The following is a 17640-nucleotide window of genomic DNA, read 5'->3' on the forward strand; positions in this document are numbered from 1 at the left end:
TCTTTACGTGCCGCCACAAATTTGATGATTTTAGACATGCGTTTATTTCGTCAGCAACAGTCGATCGAGGAATTACTGGAAGAGTCTGACGAAAATCACCTGACAACAGTATCATAGCTCCACCAAAAATGTTTTGGTTATCACGTAAATCTTTTAACGTCCTATCTAGTGCCTCCAGCGACCTCTTGTGGGCCATTGTGCATTCGTCCCAAATTATCAATTTGCATACTTGAAGAGTCTTCGCCATAGCGCTATTTTTGGCAATGTTGCAAACTGGCGTTTCGTTGATATGCATGTTTAATGGTAATTTTAAGGCTGAATGTGCAGTTCGTCCGCCTTCTAATAAAGTTGCTGCTATTCCAGATGAAGCGAACGCTAGGGCTACCTCATTTTGCGATCGGATCTTTGCTAATAGCAATGAAATTAGGAACGTTTTCCCAGTACCCGCAGGAGAATCAAGAAAGTAAATCCCCCAGACCCACTGTTTACAGCTTGTGTTAAACGATCGTACGCAATCCTTTGTTCTTCGTTCAATTGCGGAACAGTTGTGCGAACTGCTTCGGTCATAGCTTGAGTATCGTACTGGAGTTCTCTTTGCAACTCATGGTTTAATGGGGTTGGGTTTACTTTAGTATCTCATTTTCATTGCTTATTCCTCTTAAATACGTGCACGGATTTTTTTAAATTTATATAGCACGGATAGCCAATGAATTAAACTTCGGTTTAAATGTAAATTTATTGTTAAATGTTAATTTGTTTTTTAGATATAAGTAAGCAATAAACGCACATTTTCACATTTGCTCAAATAATGGCTCTCTTCTTTTAAGGTTTTTGTTGCACTGCTTGCAAAAAATTTAACCAATTTAACACACACACATTCTTTGAAATATATTTAATTGAATTAATGATAAATTATGAATTTTAAGTTGCAATTTTATGTACAATTTAATAAATAAAACAGCTTTCAATTACGTGTTATACTGTTCCTTGAAATGTAAGCAAAATTACTGAATATGAACTGTCAAACGACGAAGAAAATAAGCACAAAAGGAAGACAGTAATAACCCAACGAATCAAAATGGTAGGTTTTATATACATTTGGGTTACTTTACATAGGACTCGTTTCGGATCGATGGTTGTAAGTATTAATACATGTGAAAAGGGGTGGGCGTGGTAGGGTGGCTCCTTAAGGCCACGCTCAATTAAGGTTATGCTATATATTTTAATAATTGAGTAACACGTTAGTATTATGGATAAAATGTTGGTTGGGTTACTTCTGTATTAACGGTATATTGATTTCAATGGAATTAAAATTTTTATTATACTATATTCGCGTGCCTTATTTAAAACGTGTTTTTACAATTGGAAATTTTAAATCTAATTAAATAAAATCACTTTATAATGATGTCAAATAACCAATCAGGTAAATATAATACGTTATTTAGCTCTCTGAAAAGTGGGCAATATATTACGTCCATATAACGAAAATTTGGAATAAAAAATCGCGCGATTTTTTATTCAAAATTTTCGCCTGCGGCGCTTTTCAGGGAGCTTTGAAATTTTCTTTGAAAACAGTATTATATAAAATAATATATAATTTTTTCAAAGATGATGATATTGCATCCATGAGCGCTGCAGCAGTAATGTGTCGTGATGCTACCACAATACAGCAGTGGAATGTAGTGAAAATGGTGAAATACTTGGGCTCACATGAATTATGTGTAGCATTTGCTGAGGTATACGGTCTGTTGCCAAAAAGTCGGCTTTGTGTAATTCACAAAACGCAAATGGCATTGTACAAACGCCCTCCAGTAGGGTACTTTAAATGCTCTAGGGGCAATTGTAGGTCGAAGTCCCTTATTTCAAGGGCAGTGGGCACGTGGTTTGAAGGCGTCAAACTAAGCTTTCCCCAGGTGTTTTACCTGATGTATTGTTTTGCCCACCGATTTACGCGGGAAGATATTTATAAGGATCTCCTATGAAGTTGGTCGCCTTGTCGTGGCGAAGGGGCTTAAGTAAGAGTAAAGTGTGCATTCCAAAGGAAACGCACTCCAATTTTACGAACTAAGAGGGACACTTCATAATTCCCACAATAGCGATATGGATGAATAAACCCTAGGTTTTACGCCCATCTCCTATTGTGGAAGTATGAGGGTACCCGAACCAACACCACCCTAAGCCAAGGTGTCGAGGTACCCGTGCCGAGGGCTGAATGGTCAGCGGGGGGTAATAAATAGCTGATCGCGAACGGTCCCCTCCGATGCCCGGGCGAGGTCAGAGGTATAAAAGCCTTCTCTCCGCATACCGGCTCTGCGGACGAGTGACCAACCCTTTCCGGATTACTCGTGGGACCAAACATGAACGAAAACAATAATACAACAACAACAACAACATCAACTACAACAACCAAATTGATGACAACAGCAACGACTAAGGACATGAACTATCGGAATCCTACTACGGAATCCGAAGAAGACGAGCTACTTGCCTCCAGCCAGGAGACGAGTAAGAGTACTACCGGACATACCAACCAAAGTATACCGGTAGATACAGCAGTAAAAGCCCCTGATATAAGGGAGGAAGCGTCCACCTCCAAGGCTGCCATGAGCACCAACCAAAGTGCGCTGGCGACTAAAGGAGAAAACAGGAAGAAGCGCAAGAAATCCCAGAATCAGCTGAGGAAAAACCGGTACCAGAGGGCAGTCTTCATACTAGGAAAGATAGCCAAAGACCAGGCAGCCGGTACCCCAGCCCAAAAACCCGACGCGAAGCGAAGGTGAACACAGCAGCACAACAACGGCAAGGCATTTCTGCGATGTTGCCAGAAATAGCCTGCAGGTGGCCATCATAGACGGAAATTCCTACTCGACAATCCTGCGGGTCCTCACCCGGAGTTTGACTCTTCTGAGACCCTCAGGGGCTACAGGGTCATCAAGTGCGCGGACCAGGCGTCGCTGGATTTCCTGACGGGTAGTGTGGCTAAAATTAGCAACGCGTTTGTAGGCCTCCAATTGAGGCTTATACCCGCCAAGGACATTCCGAAGAAACCTCGTGCTCGCATTTGGTTACCCCCTCTAGAGGAGCCAGGCGAAAAACTCCTGCGGTGCATCAAGCTGCAGAACAAATCTATACCTAGTATAGATGAGTGGCAGCTAATCAAGGAGGAAAAACCGAATAAAGCAAGCAAGCCAATACTAGTGGCCATTTGTGATGAGTCCATTGAGGCTCTGAAGAAGACTGACTACAAAATCAGCTTCGGAATCCGCAAAGCCAGACTAAAATATTCCAGAGGCGACAAAGCGGCTGACGAAGACGACACGGAAGAGGTCGACGACGCCAGCCAGTTGCTAAAGAATGTGGGCATCGAAGAAACCCGAGATGCCCAATAACATAAGATGCGTACAGATAAACCTGCAGCACTCGAAGAGTGCTACAGCGAATCTGACAACCCTCGTGAACGAGGGGGGCATCGACATCAGCCTAGTACAGGAGCCCTGGGTCAATGATGATACCATTAAAGGGCTAAACAGCAGCAACCATAACCTGTTTTACACACGGAACAGAGGTAAACCTAGGGCATGCATTCTTATCAATAAAAGTATAAATGCATTTCTTTGTCCCAATTACAGCACAGCAGATATCACAGTGGTAAAGGTGGAACAGAAGGATAAGCCCTTCTTCTTGGTCTCGGCCTACTTGGCCCATGACGAAGACATACCACCGGCCCCACTCACCAGACTAGTAGAGGAGAACAGGAAGGAAGATGTCCTAATAGGGTGTGATGCAAACGCAAGGCACACCGTATGGGGTAGCTCCAGTATAAACACCAGAGGTGCGTCACTCTTGCAGTACATTTTGAATAGTAATCTAAGTATTTGCAACAAGGGCGATAAGCCAACTTTTATTTTCCCAAGCTCGGATAGGTTTCCGGGGTGGGAGGAAGTGCTTGACCTCACGCTATCAACAGACACATACAGTCTCGTTGTGGATAACTGGAGGGTATCCGATGAGCCTTCCATGTCGGATCACTCCTGGATACTCTTCAGCATCCGCGAGAAGTACAGTGCGCCTCTCACTTACCGGAACCCTAGAAGAACGGCATGGGGAAAATTTACCAGTATAGCAACAAAATGTCTTGAAAAGGGTGGCAATAAGAGCATCAGAAATCTTGAGGAATTAGATTCAGAAGTAGAGAAGTTAGAAAAAATCCTAACCACAACTTTTAATAAATCTACTCCGCTAACAGTTTTGAAAAAGAGAAAGTATCTTCCTTGGTGGAACAGTGAACTCAAGAATTTGAGAACACAACTAAGGAAGGCTTTCAATGAGAGTTTTAGAACCAAAATCTGGCAGCCATATAAAGACAGTATGAAAGAATACAAAAAAGCAGTCAGGAAAGCTAAAAAGGACTCATGGCGATCTTTCTGTGCATCGATAGAAAGTTGCACAGAAGCCGCCAGGCTGAGTAAAATGCTATCCAAAGATCATATTAATACTGCCTACATTAGGGCGGAGGGAAGTGATTGGACCTCCTCGGCAAAAGAGTCTCTGGAGGTACTAATCACAACGCACTTCCCCGGGAGTCAGCAAATACCTTCAACGAGGGTTCAACCAGAACCACCGCTGAACGCAGCTGACTATCGAAGCCAAATAGTAGACAAAAGAAAAATCAAATACGCCATAAATAGTTTTGCACCATATATAAAGCGGCAGGTCCTGACGGGATTATGCCCATAATGCTGCAAAAACTGGTAGAACCAATGGTTCTAAGGCTAGAAAATATATACAAAGCAAGCATACAACTATCTTACATCCCAAGAAGTTGGAAAAGAAGTAAAGTTGTGTTTCTCCCAAAACCAGGCAGAAGAACACACGAGAATGCCAAGGATTTTAGACCTATAAGCCTTACCTCCTTTATGCTGAAGGTACTAGAAAGGCTAATAGATCTACACGGAAGAACAATAATGGCGGAGAAGTTATCGAAGTCCCAACATGCGTACATGAAGGGCCGATCAACCGAAACCGCCCTTCACGAGGTGATAAGTGTAATTGAAAAATCACTACATCACAAACAATACACCATGGCTGCATTTCTAGACATAGAGGGCGCCTTCAACAACATAGAAGTAAATGCGATAATTAATTCTCTGGCACATGGTGGGATAGATGACACTGTGTGCAGATGGATACTATAGATGCTTGAGAATAGGAAGATTATAGCTTCAAACGGCGCTGCAACACAAACAAGCTATGTGAGTAGAGGAACGCCTCAAGGGGGGGTCCTCTCTCCGCTTCTATGGGTTGCAGCGCTGAACGAAATACTACTCCAACTAAACGGCGGAGGAGTGAAAGCAGTAGCGTATGCAGACGATATAGTGTTGTTGGTCTCAGGCATGTTTCCTTCAACAGTCAGCGAGATTATGGAAAGAGCACTTCGTAGGTTAAACCTATGGGCTAAAAACAATGGTCTAGGAGTTAACCCGAACAAAACAGAACTGATGCTATTCACTAGCAGAACCAAAATACCTCAGTTTCAACTTCCGGTACTAAACGGTACTACACTCACTCTATCCCCCACAGCTAAATACTTGGGGGTGGAGATTGACACCAACCTGTCCTGGAAAATTAATATAGAAAAAAGAATAAATAAAGCATACATGGCCTACTATACTTGTAAGAAAATCGTAAACAAGAATTGGGGCCTTAAACCAAGTATAATCATGTGGATGTATACGGCTGTCATAAGACCTATACTTACATATGGAGCTCTGGTATGGTGGCCAGCGCTAAACAAACAATACAATATTAGAAAATTAAATGGAATACAAAGAGCAGCATGTGCGGGTGTTACGGGTGCAATCAGGTCATGTCCGACTGATGCGCTCAATGTGATCCTGCATCAACTACCAATGGACATTTTTATTCACAAAACAGCAGCTATTGCGGCGATAAGAATAAAAAGAATTGGGAGGTTGGAATCAGCAGAACTACGGACATAGTGTAATTCTAAAGAAGTTCACTATTAATAAATCAGACTACATTCTCCCAAAGCTGGATTTCAATAGACACTTCCAGGTGAGGATACCATCTAGACGAGAATGGAGAAGAGGTTCAATGGCAGAGGAAGATACCACCTCAATCTATACCGACGGGTCCAAAATGGACTGTGGAGTAGGCACGGGGGTATTCTCCGCTGATCTAGGCATATCTCTCTCTATACGTCTACCGAACTCGGCTAGCATCTTCCAAGCAGAAGTACTAGGCATAGAAAAGCCTGCGAAGTTCTATTAGAAAACCACGGGAATATACATAAAGCAACTATATTTACGGACAGCCAGGCGGCCCTCCTGGCATTGTCTTCACCCATGACAAATTCCAGTACAGTTCACAACTGCAAGAGAGCACTAAGCTCAATAAAAGACAAGCTCCAGCTAAACTTGATCTGGGTTCCCGGCCACAGGAACATTTTCGGTAACGAAAAAGCAGACGAGTTGGCAAAGGCAGGAGCTTTCCTCAATGCATCCATGACGGAGCTAATACCAAGCCCGCTAGGATCGATAAAAAGAGAGATCAATAGACAATTTCAGCAAATTGCAAACAACAGGTGGAAAAACATTACAAAATGCGTCATAACTAAACAATTATGGCCAACATATGACAGGAAAAGAACCAATGACTTATTAAATAGGTCAAGAAAAAATATTTACACAGTAACAGCTACCACAACAGGACACTGGCCATTTGGGGAACATGCGTCCAAAATGGGATTGCCCTACAACGACATCTGCCGTGGCTGCGGAGTAGCAGGGAACAAGGAAACAATCTTCCACTTTCTCTGCGAATGCCCAGCTCTAGCACAGATCCGACACAAAACACTCGGAATCCACCAAGCACCAAACCTTGAATGGATTTCCACCAAAAGCATATCGGACATAAGTAGTTTCATCGAAACCTCAAAATGGTTTGAGAGAGAAGGTGAAACGTAATAGCAGATACAGGAGGTTCTACGAATAGTGTATCAAAATGGCACATCAAGTGCTAATTGAGCCCGATGGGGCTGCACTCCTACCTACCTACCTACCTATAGGGATGACTATGCGAGCGTTGAAAAGAAATTCTCATCTGCCACTATCTCCGACTGGTATAGCTACTGCAGGGTAGCAGTAGTTTTATTTCAGTTAGACCACCAAAAATTCAAAGGGAAGATTGGTGGTCCAGGAAAGGTAGTGCAGATTGACGAAAGTAAATTCGGAAAACGCAAATACAACAAAGGTAATAATAATAATTTATATATAATGCAATTATGTTTATTCAAATACTTTTCTTTTTTTCAGGAAGACGCGTAGAAGGGCATTGGGTCCTGGGTATGATAGAGGATGGCAGTGAGGACCTCAGACTGGAGGTATGCCCGGACAACGTACGTTCCGCTGAGGTCCTCATCCCTCTTATTCGCAAAAATGTACGAGAAGGAACAACTATAAAAACAGATTTTTAGCGCGCATACGAATGCCTCCCTGAATATGGTTACATCCATAAAAAGGTTAACCATAGTGACCCTGGCAATCCCTTTATCGCCGAGGATGGCACAAACACACAAAGAATTGAGTCTCATTGGCGTGTGGTAAAGAGATTTTTTTACAAAGACAACTATAATAATCCGGCAAACTTTGCTGATGTTATAGTAGAGTTTTTATGGAGGCGGGAAATGCAAAAAAAAAAATACAGATCCATTTAATGCTTTACTGGGTGTTATTAAATACTTGTATAACACGAAATAAAAAAACTAAAACATACAAATGAAAACACAATTTTATTATTTAGAGGGTCTTGTTTAAATGGTTGGTTGGGTTATCTTGGTACTTCAACTACTTGTATGCATTATTACTGATACATATACAATTTTTAGTTTTCAGTGTTTTTATTATTTAAATAAAGTGGATTTCCACTTTAATTCATTGAAATAATAAAAATACTAAACATAGAGTCACTCGATGCGTAAAAATACATAAATTTTATAATAATTACTGAAAATTGTATCGAAAAACTACGATTTTACACCATTTTCAGGAGGCTGCCCTAGAGCCCCCCGTGGTCCTAGGAGGGGAAGGGTGCTATTATTCAAAAGCTCCATTCATTACCTTTCAAATGAGGGGGGTAGAAAGCCCCCAGCCCCCTCCCCCTTTGCGCAAAACCTCTTCAAAATGAGATACTAAACTAAACATTCCCCGTTTAATACATCTTGCATAGCACGATTGGGTGCTGTCAGGCCCAAACACGACAATACTTTATTTGCCATCAAAAAACACATATCTTCTATTATGATCAATGTGTCATTGTAAATCTCTGCCGTAATTTCCAATGTAGGATTCAAAGTTTCACAACGCACGCGATGCAACACATCCTCAGACATGTCATCCCCATATTTCATCCACAAATCATTCGGATTTGAGGGGAAACATGTCGATATTATAATCGCAAACAGTGTGCGAATTTGATGCGGCGATGAAGATATCACGGAATTCTTGAGCGTATCATCCCAATGCGAATCGTTTTCAAGCAACCGTAATAATTGACACGCCTCACGGTAAGTCGCCCACAGATGTCCATCAACTGTTCGCAATTGTTGAAAAGATGTCGGACCAGGAACATTCACCAATAACAATCTAAGATAATAACATTCATCGTTATTAGGATGTACTGTATATGTACGGCCTATAGCATCTGTGGCAAATACATTTTCATATCCTTCAAATGGTGTTCTTTGTTTACGACGCTGAAAAGACTTTGATGATGCGTTCCATATCAGCATACAGCGAAGTGCGAGCGAATTGATCAGTTGCACAAATTGACGTGCCGCTCTATCCACAGCGTTGTTTGGGTTGAAATACACTCGTTGTCCATTTTCTAAATGAACTGCCAAATGCAATACAGTGGGATGTCTTTCATGAATTGCAAACGAAAATATGCGCCAAATAGCCTCCTTGCTGCTTACATAGCGACCCATCTGATAGTGAGACACTTCATCATTTGTGTTTGTTACTGCGAACATGGCCATGTCGCTACCTTTGTTAACATATTTACATATGTACTTTATGGGCGAGAACGGCACAATCCAACGATTGTCTACATGAAAATCTTGTCCTTTTATCTTGACATCTACAGATCGTCCGCCGTCCTCAACTGATCGCCGACGATACAATGTGAATAAAAGGGTACACAATTTATGTAGGATAAAATAAATTTTGTTTGTATTTCGACAATTTGATGAAGGAAATTATAATTTTTTGTATTATAAATTTTAACGTAAATGTTAATAAAAAATATATGTCGACGAGCGGGGCGGCGAGAATTCTAATACAATTTATTTTCCACTTATCGAGATCACAATGTAGAATCGCGATAGAGTAGCGTAGGCAGTGTATATGCGAATTTAATATTAATGAAGGTTTGTAACGAAGTGCTTAGAACGAATTGAGTCTCCTGTCCCGTTGTCCATCCTTTTTGTTGAGTGGGTACAGGTGTGGTGAGTTGTGTTGGTGTGGTGTGGTGATGTAAGTGGATGGTGCCATCGGATGTGGTGTATTATGCTGTCTTGCTAGGGTGCGCCAGTTTTTCCCAGGTAGAGTGGGGGGATGCTTAACTCATTTAAACATCCTGGGCCCCCTAGGCGAATATTTTGCCTAGTATTGCGTATGAGTTTTTTATGTTTGCTTATTCAAAGTATACATTTGCTTACTATTGGCGAAGTAGCTGAGGTTCCAGAATATAAGCTGTAAAAAGCGATTTTGGTTTTAATATAAATATGTATTTTATGTAAGTAGTGATGCTTGAGGTAGTAATTTTCTTTTGCGTGTTTTGGCGACTTATTATTATAGTAAAAAAATTGTTTGCTTTTATTTATTTTACTAGCGGTTATATATGTACTATTTCTTATTTTATCGGTTTGGTATACCGGTTGTTTATTGTTCGCCTTTCCTGTATTATCGGCAATTGTATGCATTTTATTTATTCTCGGCTTATGAAGGATAGTAACTCCACGCCTGGCTCAGGTATAGCCAGAATGGGTACTCCTTAGCACTGGAGTTAGAGGGATCTTGCGAGAGAGTGGCCGTGAATGGAGAACGACTTCGACTCGTAGTAGAGAATTCTTCATAATTAATTAATGCTTAGTATAGCTGACTCCCATTAGTAACCAATGTGAGGAGCGCTTATGTAGATGCGAATATGATTCGACCTTTTGGATCATTTTATTATGAGTAATATTTATGTGCGTATGCACTAATTTTGCAAGTAGTAGCCCGCCACCGCTCTAGGATTTGTTCAGAATGGATTTTTTCTCATTTTTGGCGAAAGCCATCCTGCGGGGCCGAAAGTTGTATGAACTTTTAATATAGGGACCGTCAGAGGTAACTCTGACTTTGTTTTTGTACCAATTTGTGGGGTATTAGAAAATTGTGGCTCTATTGGTTGTCGTACGACATACCGGCCATTATTTGATCGAGTAGTTGTGGCTTTAGAGAAGTGCTCACAATACTGATCTTTTATAATTTTGTTTGTTATTCGGGGAAGTTTCCCTATCTCTTAAAATTTCCTTAATTGTGAATTAAGGCATTGATGTGATTTTTTCTCAACTTGAGTTGGTGTGGTGGTAACTAGTTCTGTAACTAGTCCACTTTGTGTTTGGCTATGCAGCGTTTGAGTTTTTTGTGCCTTTAAGCAACATGGTGTCTCTCGGCAATTTTTACAGTTTTGGGTTTTGGGATTTGCTTTTGCAATTAAACCCGTGGTTTTTTAATATGCGCCCTTTTTTGGTGTGATAGGGGATATGTGCTATAATGAAGCATTGTATGGTGTCTTTTATGACAATATAAGCATTTAAATTTGCTTTTGCAATTTGTAAATGTATGCGCATGTGACAGGAAATTTGTGCAAAGTCTTTTTGACCTGACAAAATTATTTCGTTCGCTAACTTTTAAGTTTTTAAACCTCTCGCAAGATTTAAGTTTATGCCTTCTTTTACATAGTTCGCATGACGTATGTTTTCGTTGTTCAGATGTGAACGATTGCGTTTTGTGAAAGTTTTTGCTTAAATTGTTTTTGTTACTAACTTGGGGTCTATTTAAGCTTCCATTTTGATCGTGTTTGTTCTTAGTTTTGATTATTTTTTCTTCTAACCTTTCCGCGATTTCATATTGGGTGGTGAGAAAATCTTTCATTTGTTGCCACATTGGGCACTTTTTTCGTGATGAGAGCGACTGCTCCCATAGAAGTAACGACTTTTCTGGTAATGCTGCGGTGCAAATGTTTACCAGAATTGGGTCCCAGCTGTCTGTGGGAATATTTAGTGTCGATAGAATCGACAAACAATTTGAAATAGTGGATTCTAGTTTGATGAATTCTGCACTTGTTCCTTTCTTAATTTTTGGCAAATTCATTAGTGTCGTTACTTGCTTATCGACCAGTATTCTGTCGTTTTCATATCTAGCTTTTAGAGCTTCCCAAGCCAAATTGAAATTATCGTCATTAAGAGCGAACTGTTTTACTATGACGCCTGCTTGACCTTTTGTCTTGTATCGGAGGTGATACAATTTTTGTGCTTTTGATAATTCTGGATGATTGATGTAAACGGCTGTAAACATGTCCCGGAAGGACGGCCATTCTTCATAACCTCCATAGAATGTTTCTGTGTCACATGCGGGCACCTCGAGATGGATGCCTGAACTTGCCTTTTGACTGTCTATTTGTGGCAGCTCTTCTCTACTGTGGAGAGTAGGTGCAATTGTTTTAATGAGCTTTAGTTGATCGGAGATCATAGCTTTTGTTTCTTCGAACTGGTCTAAGCAGTTTTTGTAAGTATCGTAAGCCAATGATTTAAAATTTTGAGGTAGATCTGAATCGTCAGATTCTACTATGGCGTCATAAGCCGCTTGGAGTCGAATCCAAAAATTGTTGAGATTTATATTTTTGATTTCTAGTAAAGATTCCGAGTTTTCGTGAATCGGTGAAGAGGCAAATCTGATGCAGTATCTTGTTAAACTGTCACTTTCTGAAATAAATCTAGCAACCTGTTTTGAGCGTGTAGCTCCAGGTGTACTTTGATTTTTGTTATTGACCATTTTTGTTATATTATAAAAAATATTTATTTGTTATTTTATATATTTATATATAAATTATTTGTCGAAATGAATTAAATTTTTTCGATTTGTAGTATCTAATCGATGCGATATAGTGTAATAAATTGTATACTCTTTTAAATAAAGGAAAGAGTTTTTTCGGATTATATCGGCACAAACGTATATTCTATTAATATCGTTTTGTATTTACTTGCAATGGTATTATTTTATTTATATTTTATTTTGAATTGTTAATTACTATTAAACCGCGTGTTTATATATTAAAATATTTGATGTCCGAATATTTTGTATTTAGGTACACCCTAATACTCGGACTTGTATATACATATGTACTTACGCTTTGTGCGATTGAGAGCTCGTTGAAGAGATCAATGCGCTTTTTACATTGGTATTTGTTTGTATGTATTTATAATTATGTTTTTATTCTTAAGCAATTGAGAGCTCGTTAGAGAGATCAATTCGCTTTTTGTATGCAATCCTGCTTGTGTTTGTTTGCCAAAGAACAAGAGGTATTGCCGGATATTTGCCAATTCGGACTTTGAAAAGATATGTATGTATATATGTATGTTTTAATATATGGACATATAGTATATATGTATGTATATGTATGTACGTAAGCTTTAATATATATTTTTCACATTAAAAATTGTTGTCTACATGAGCGTTTTGTATATTTGAGTTTTAAGTTAAAATAAATTTAGCAGCGTTTAGTTATGCGCTAATTTTGACTTTACTTTTTTAGTAAAATATGTAATCAGAATTGTTAATCTGCAGGTATGCTCGCGTGTGCACTTTGTAAATGTATTTGGTATATATTACGTATATAAAGGTACGAAATTTTGCATATATGTATATATGTTTGTTTTTGGTCAGAGGTATTGCTGGAAAGTATGTGCTAATAAACAACTGTTCCTGAGTGTCTCACAAATTTGAGATTATGTCGGCATTCGGAACTATACAATTAATTTGGTATATGTATATCGATATATACATATGTATATTGTACCAAACTGTTTACGTTTTTTATATGTACATACATATATGCATTTAATAAACTACGACCAAATAGTAAAGTCCTCTCTCGACAAACAAAAACCAAACTCTATAAGTCACTCATAATTCCCGTCCTTCTGTATGGTGCAGAGTCTTGGACGATGTCAACAACGGATGAGTCGACGTTGCGAGTTTTCGAGAGAAAAGTTCTGCGAAAGATTTATGGTCCTTTGCGCGTTAGCCACGGCGAATACCGCATTCGATGGAACGATGAGCTGTACGAGATATACGACGACATCGACATAGTTCAGCGAATTAAAAGACAGCGGATACGCTGGCTAGGTCATGTTGTCCGGATGGACGAAAACACTCCAGCTCTGAAAATATTCGACGCAGTACCCGCCGGGGGAAGCAGAGGAAGAGGAAGACCTCCACTCCGTTGGAAGGACCAAGTGGAGAAGGACCTGGCTTCACTTGGAATATCCAATTGGCGCCACGTAGCGAAAAGAAGAAACGACTGGCGCGCTGTTCTTAACTCGGCTATAATCGCTTAAGCGGTTTCTACGCCAATTAAGAAGAAGAAGAAATAGTATGAATACGCTCACTTGGTTACATCAGGGGCTTGGTAGTTGTGTATGTATGTGAATCTTGCACGCACTCACCTTTTTCTTTTTCGTACTTCAAATTTAGGTATATGTATGTATAGATGGGTAAACGGGTATATTTAAGACAGTTTTTGCGAGTTGATGTATATATACAAACTTGTGTATTTAATGCGGTTTTGTGTAATACATGAGTATAAAGTATCGGTAAAAAAAATATAAAAATTATTAAAAGGTTCCGGGACAATATTCCACACGAGTAGAAGTCGCTACTGAGATCCAAAACGAAGTGAAGTTGCTGATCTCCTTTTGGTTCCTTTTTTCTCCTTTTGTGTGTGGAATCAGCTGGTGTGATGTGGGTGGTTGGCGTGTAGTGGAATGTGGATTGTAAGCTGTGATGATTGGTGAGGTGAGTATGGTGACGGTGCGTGTCAGTGTTGTGAAGTTGAGTTGATGTGGTGTGTGGGTGGATGTCCGGGGGAGGATGCTCATTTATACATCCTGGCCCCCCTAGGCGAGTATCTAGCCTAGTAGCCTCTGAAGTTGTTGCAGTGTTGCAACAACGTTGCTGAGGCCTGTCTTACGACGCGCTTGCGGCCTAGGATGGCGCCTTCGATGCGGGGTGGCATGGGGATGATGGCGCCAGGCACGGGACTCCTCCGAAGGGAAGGCTTGCCTTCGCGGTTGCGATCGCGGGATTCGTCGGCTGGCAGTACGGCCGCGAGGGGCATGATGACGTTCGACGTCGGGTCCGGTACTGCGGTGGAACATCGTGTGATGGTGACCCATACACACCTGGCACTGATACCCGGTGGTGCATTCGCTCGTTAGATGAGTAGGCGCCAGACAATTCAAACAATGGCCGTGGGCCTGGGCGACCTGTTGGCGTTGCTGAGGTGTCATCCCCTTGAAGATGCCACAGTGTGGCAACCGATGTCGTCGTCGACACAGCACGCATTGACGCTGTGGCTGCGCTGAACCTATTGCTTGCGGCTCACTGCGTGGAGCCGATGGAGCCTCTCGGGGAGGTGCGGCAGCGATGGTTGTGCGCGGCGCTGCTACTGGGGTAGCTCTAGGGCGCGGAACCGTGACGGCGGAACGCACAGTGGGCGTAGGCGCAATTGGCATCTCGGCGTCCATATTAATCTGTTAAGAAAATAGTATGGTTAATTATTATATACATATATTTGTGTATATGTATAATCATATGGGCGCTGGTACCACGTGATGTGGCACGAATGAGTCGTCATGTGGATCGACCCGTTTGTTTTTTTTTTGGTTTTGGTGGGTATTTATTTATAGTGGGTGAGTTCATTATTATATTTTTTTGTGGATTTCTTTGTTTTTTAGTTGCGGTTACGTTGCGATTTTATCTGCGGTTGGCAAAAAGCATAATTTAACGAGCGGTCTGGTTAGCGTTCCCGATTGTGTACGGAGATCGACTACGCGAATATGACCGTCGGAGCCGTAGTAGAGCTTCTCCATGCGGCCAAGCCGCCATTCGGTAGGGGGGAGACAATCGTCATTGATTAAGACACAATCTCCAAGCTTAGGCGCATTTTCTGTGATTTTCCATCGGTACCTTCTGTGGAGGTCCTTTAAATAATCATCTTTCCATCGGCGACTGAAGTCATGATGGAGAATTTTTATTCTTTCCCAACGATTTAATAAGGAAAGCGACTCCACGCCTGGCTCAGGTGTGGCCAGAATGGGCGCTCCTTTAAGAAAATGCCCTGGTGTGAGGGCAGTAAAGTCTGAGGGATCTTGCGAGAGTGCAGCGAGAGGCCGTGAGTTAAGAACGGCTTCAATTCTAATTAAGAGGGTCGTGAATTCTTCGTAATTAAATTTATGGTTGCCAGCTATCTTTTTAAAATGAGATTTGAAGCTTTTTACGGCAGATTCCCATAAGCCACCCATATGTGGAGCGCTTGGGGGGATAAACTGCCAATTGATACCTTGGGGAGCATATTTTTGTACAATGTCCGGTGAGACTTGTTTCATGAAATCCACAAATTGTTTTTCTGTGGCTCTTTGGGCTCCGATAAATGTTTTACCATTATCGCTCATGACTTTTGATGGAAAGCCTCGTCGTCCGACAAAACGAGCAAAAGCCGCCAGAAAAGCCTCCGTCGTCAGATTCGTACATAGCTCAAGGTGTACTGCTTTTGTCGTGAAACAGACAAAAACAGCCACATAGCCTTTCATGAGGGTAGGAGACCTTAGCATGGATGCCTTTATCATAAAAGGCCCAGCAAAATCTACACCTGTAGTGGTGAAAGGTAGAGCAAAATTGCAGCGTTCAAGTGGAAGTGCTGCCATAATCTGCGATCGCATTTGCATAGTGCAGATTTTGCACATGAAAATGCACTTTTCTATTTGGGGCTTAAGTCGGGGTATACATAACTCTTGGCGAACCATATGTTGCATGAGGCGATGTTCGGCATGGAGCATTAGTATGTGGATATAATTATAGGGTGGCGTTCATTGTACGTTAGGCTTGAATTAGCAAGCCGACCATTCGCACGAAGCAAACCCTTCGTATCTAGAAATGGGTTTAGAACTAAGAGTGAGCTCTTTTTACCAATAGGCTTCGATTCTCTTAGTAGTTCTATATCGCGTCTGAAGTAGCGCGTTTGGGTTGATGCGATAAGAGCGACCTTTGCTTTTTGTAAGTCTTGGTGCGTCAATTTATCGCAATGGAGATAAGTTGCTCCTTTAACTTTAAGTTTGAGCCGCTCTAAAAACTTGAGCATATAGGCAACTACCCGGAGGGCTCGGGGAACGATGAAAATCGTTCAAGGATGTCAGTGTCATCCAGTGTTGCATGATAAGTGTCGATTTTACGACTTTCTGGGGCAAGTATGTTGCGCATGGGCGATTGTGGCCAAGAATCGGGAGATTCTGTTAACCATCGGGGCCATTCCACCAGAGGGTGGAGGTGGCGAGATGCAGAGGTTTGCATCCTCTTGTACCTAAATCAGCAGGATTGTCAGCACTGGCTACGTGACGCCAAGTGGCTGATCCTACTAGGTCAAGTACTTCAGATGTTCGGTTAGAAATATAAGTTTTCCACGCATGTGGTGGTTTTTCTAACCAGGCTAGAACTATCTCGGAATCGGACCATAAATATAATCTATATTTCGCCATATTTAAGTGGGTCTGCACCATTGAAGCTAGCTTTGCTAGTAGCAGAGCGCCACAGAGTTCAAGTCGTGGGAGACTTATCGTTTTTAGAGGTGCGACTTTTGCTTTTGCCGCCAGCAAGTGGCTTGTAGTTGCAATATCGTTTTGTGTGCGCACATAAATAGTGGCACAATATGCCTTTTCAGAGGCGTCGCAGAAACCGTGTAGTTCCACTTTGTATTCGGGGGAATAGTTTACCCACCGTGGAATTTGTATCTTCGAGATGTCGTTCAAATTATTAGCGAACTGGGACCATTTTTCTAAGCGAAGAGGTTTCACTTGTTCGTCCCAGTCGGTTCCGTCTAGCCATAATTCTTGGATCAGAATTTTCGCTTGTATCATAATTGGCGAAAGCCATCCTGCGGGGTCAAAAAGTTTTGCCACCGAGGAGAGAATTTGGCGTTTTGTAACAGCGGATAATGCGGATATGGACTCAGTCGTGTATGAAAACTGGTCCGATATCGCATTCCATTGGATGCCTAGTGTTTTTGTTGTACTTTCCTTTTCAAATATAAGGAAATTAGTATCCAACAAATTGTCTTTTGGAATATTTTTTAAAATATTTGGGTGATTGGCTGTAATCTTTTTTAAAAGAAATCCTGCTGTATTGAGGGCATTTATTACCTGTGATAAGGTCTCGTATGCTTGTGGAAGACTGTGGCTTCCAGACAGGATATCGTCTACATACGTTTGCGTTTTTAAGACTTGTGTTGCCAGTGGAAATTCTG

At 41.2% G+C, this 17640-nt stretch overlaps 2 protein-coding genes across 2 annotated transcripts in view; one reads left to right on the top strand and one right to left on the bottom strand.

Annotated features, from left to right (window-relative positions):
* The first annotated feature begins 1404 nt into the window (after nucleotides 1-1404).
* Nucleotides 1405-7876, top strand: LOC120780724. The gene is made up of 4 exons (XM_040112983.1): nucleotides 1405-1423; nucleotides 1609-1736; nucleotides 7083-7272; nucleotides 7335-7876. The coding sequence occupies exons 1-4, from the start codon at nucleotides 1405-1407 to the stop codon at nucleotides 7493-7495; spliced, it is 498 nt and encodes a 165-aa protein (XP_039968917.1). The 3' UTR covers nucleotides 7496-7876.
* Nucleotides 7877-13750: 5874 nt separating this feature from the next.
* The window catches only part of LOC120780684, an 82639-nt gene continuing 78749 nt past the window's right edge, over nucleotides 13751-17640 (bottom strand). Inside the window, exon 2 of the mRNA XM_040112950.1 lies at nucleotides 13751-14875. Within this exon, the coding sequence (XP_039968884.1) occupies nucleotides 14252-14869 (618 nt within the window). The 5' untranslated portion in view covers nucleotides 14870-14875 and the 3' untranslated portion in view covers nucleotides 13751-14251. The remainder of the gene's footprint in view (nucleotides 14876-17640) is intronic.

This window comes from Bactrocera tryoni, unplaced genomic scaffold, assembly GCF_016617805.1.
Source record: "Bactrocera tryoni isolate S06 unplaced genomic scaffold, CSIRO_BtryS06_freeze2 scaffold_25, whole genome shotgun sequence".
In the NCBI taxonomy this organism is placed as follows: domain Eukaryota; kingdom Metazoa; phylum Arthropoda; class Insecta; order Diptera; family Tephritidae; genus Bactrocera; species Bactrocera tryoni.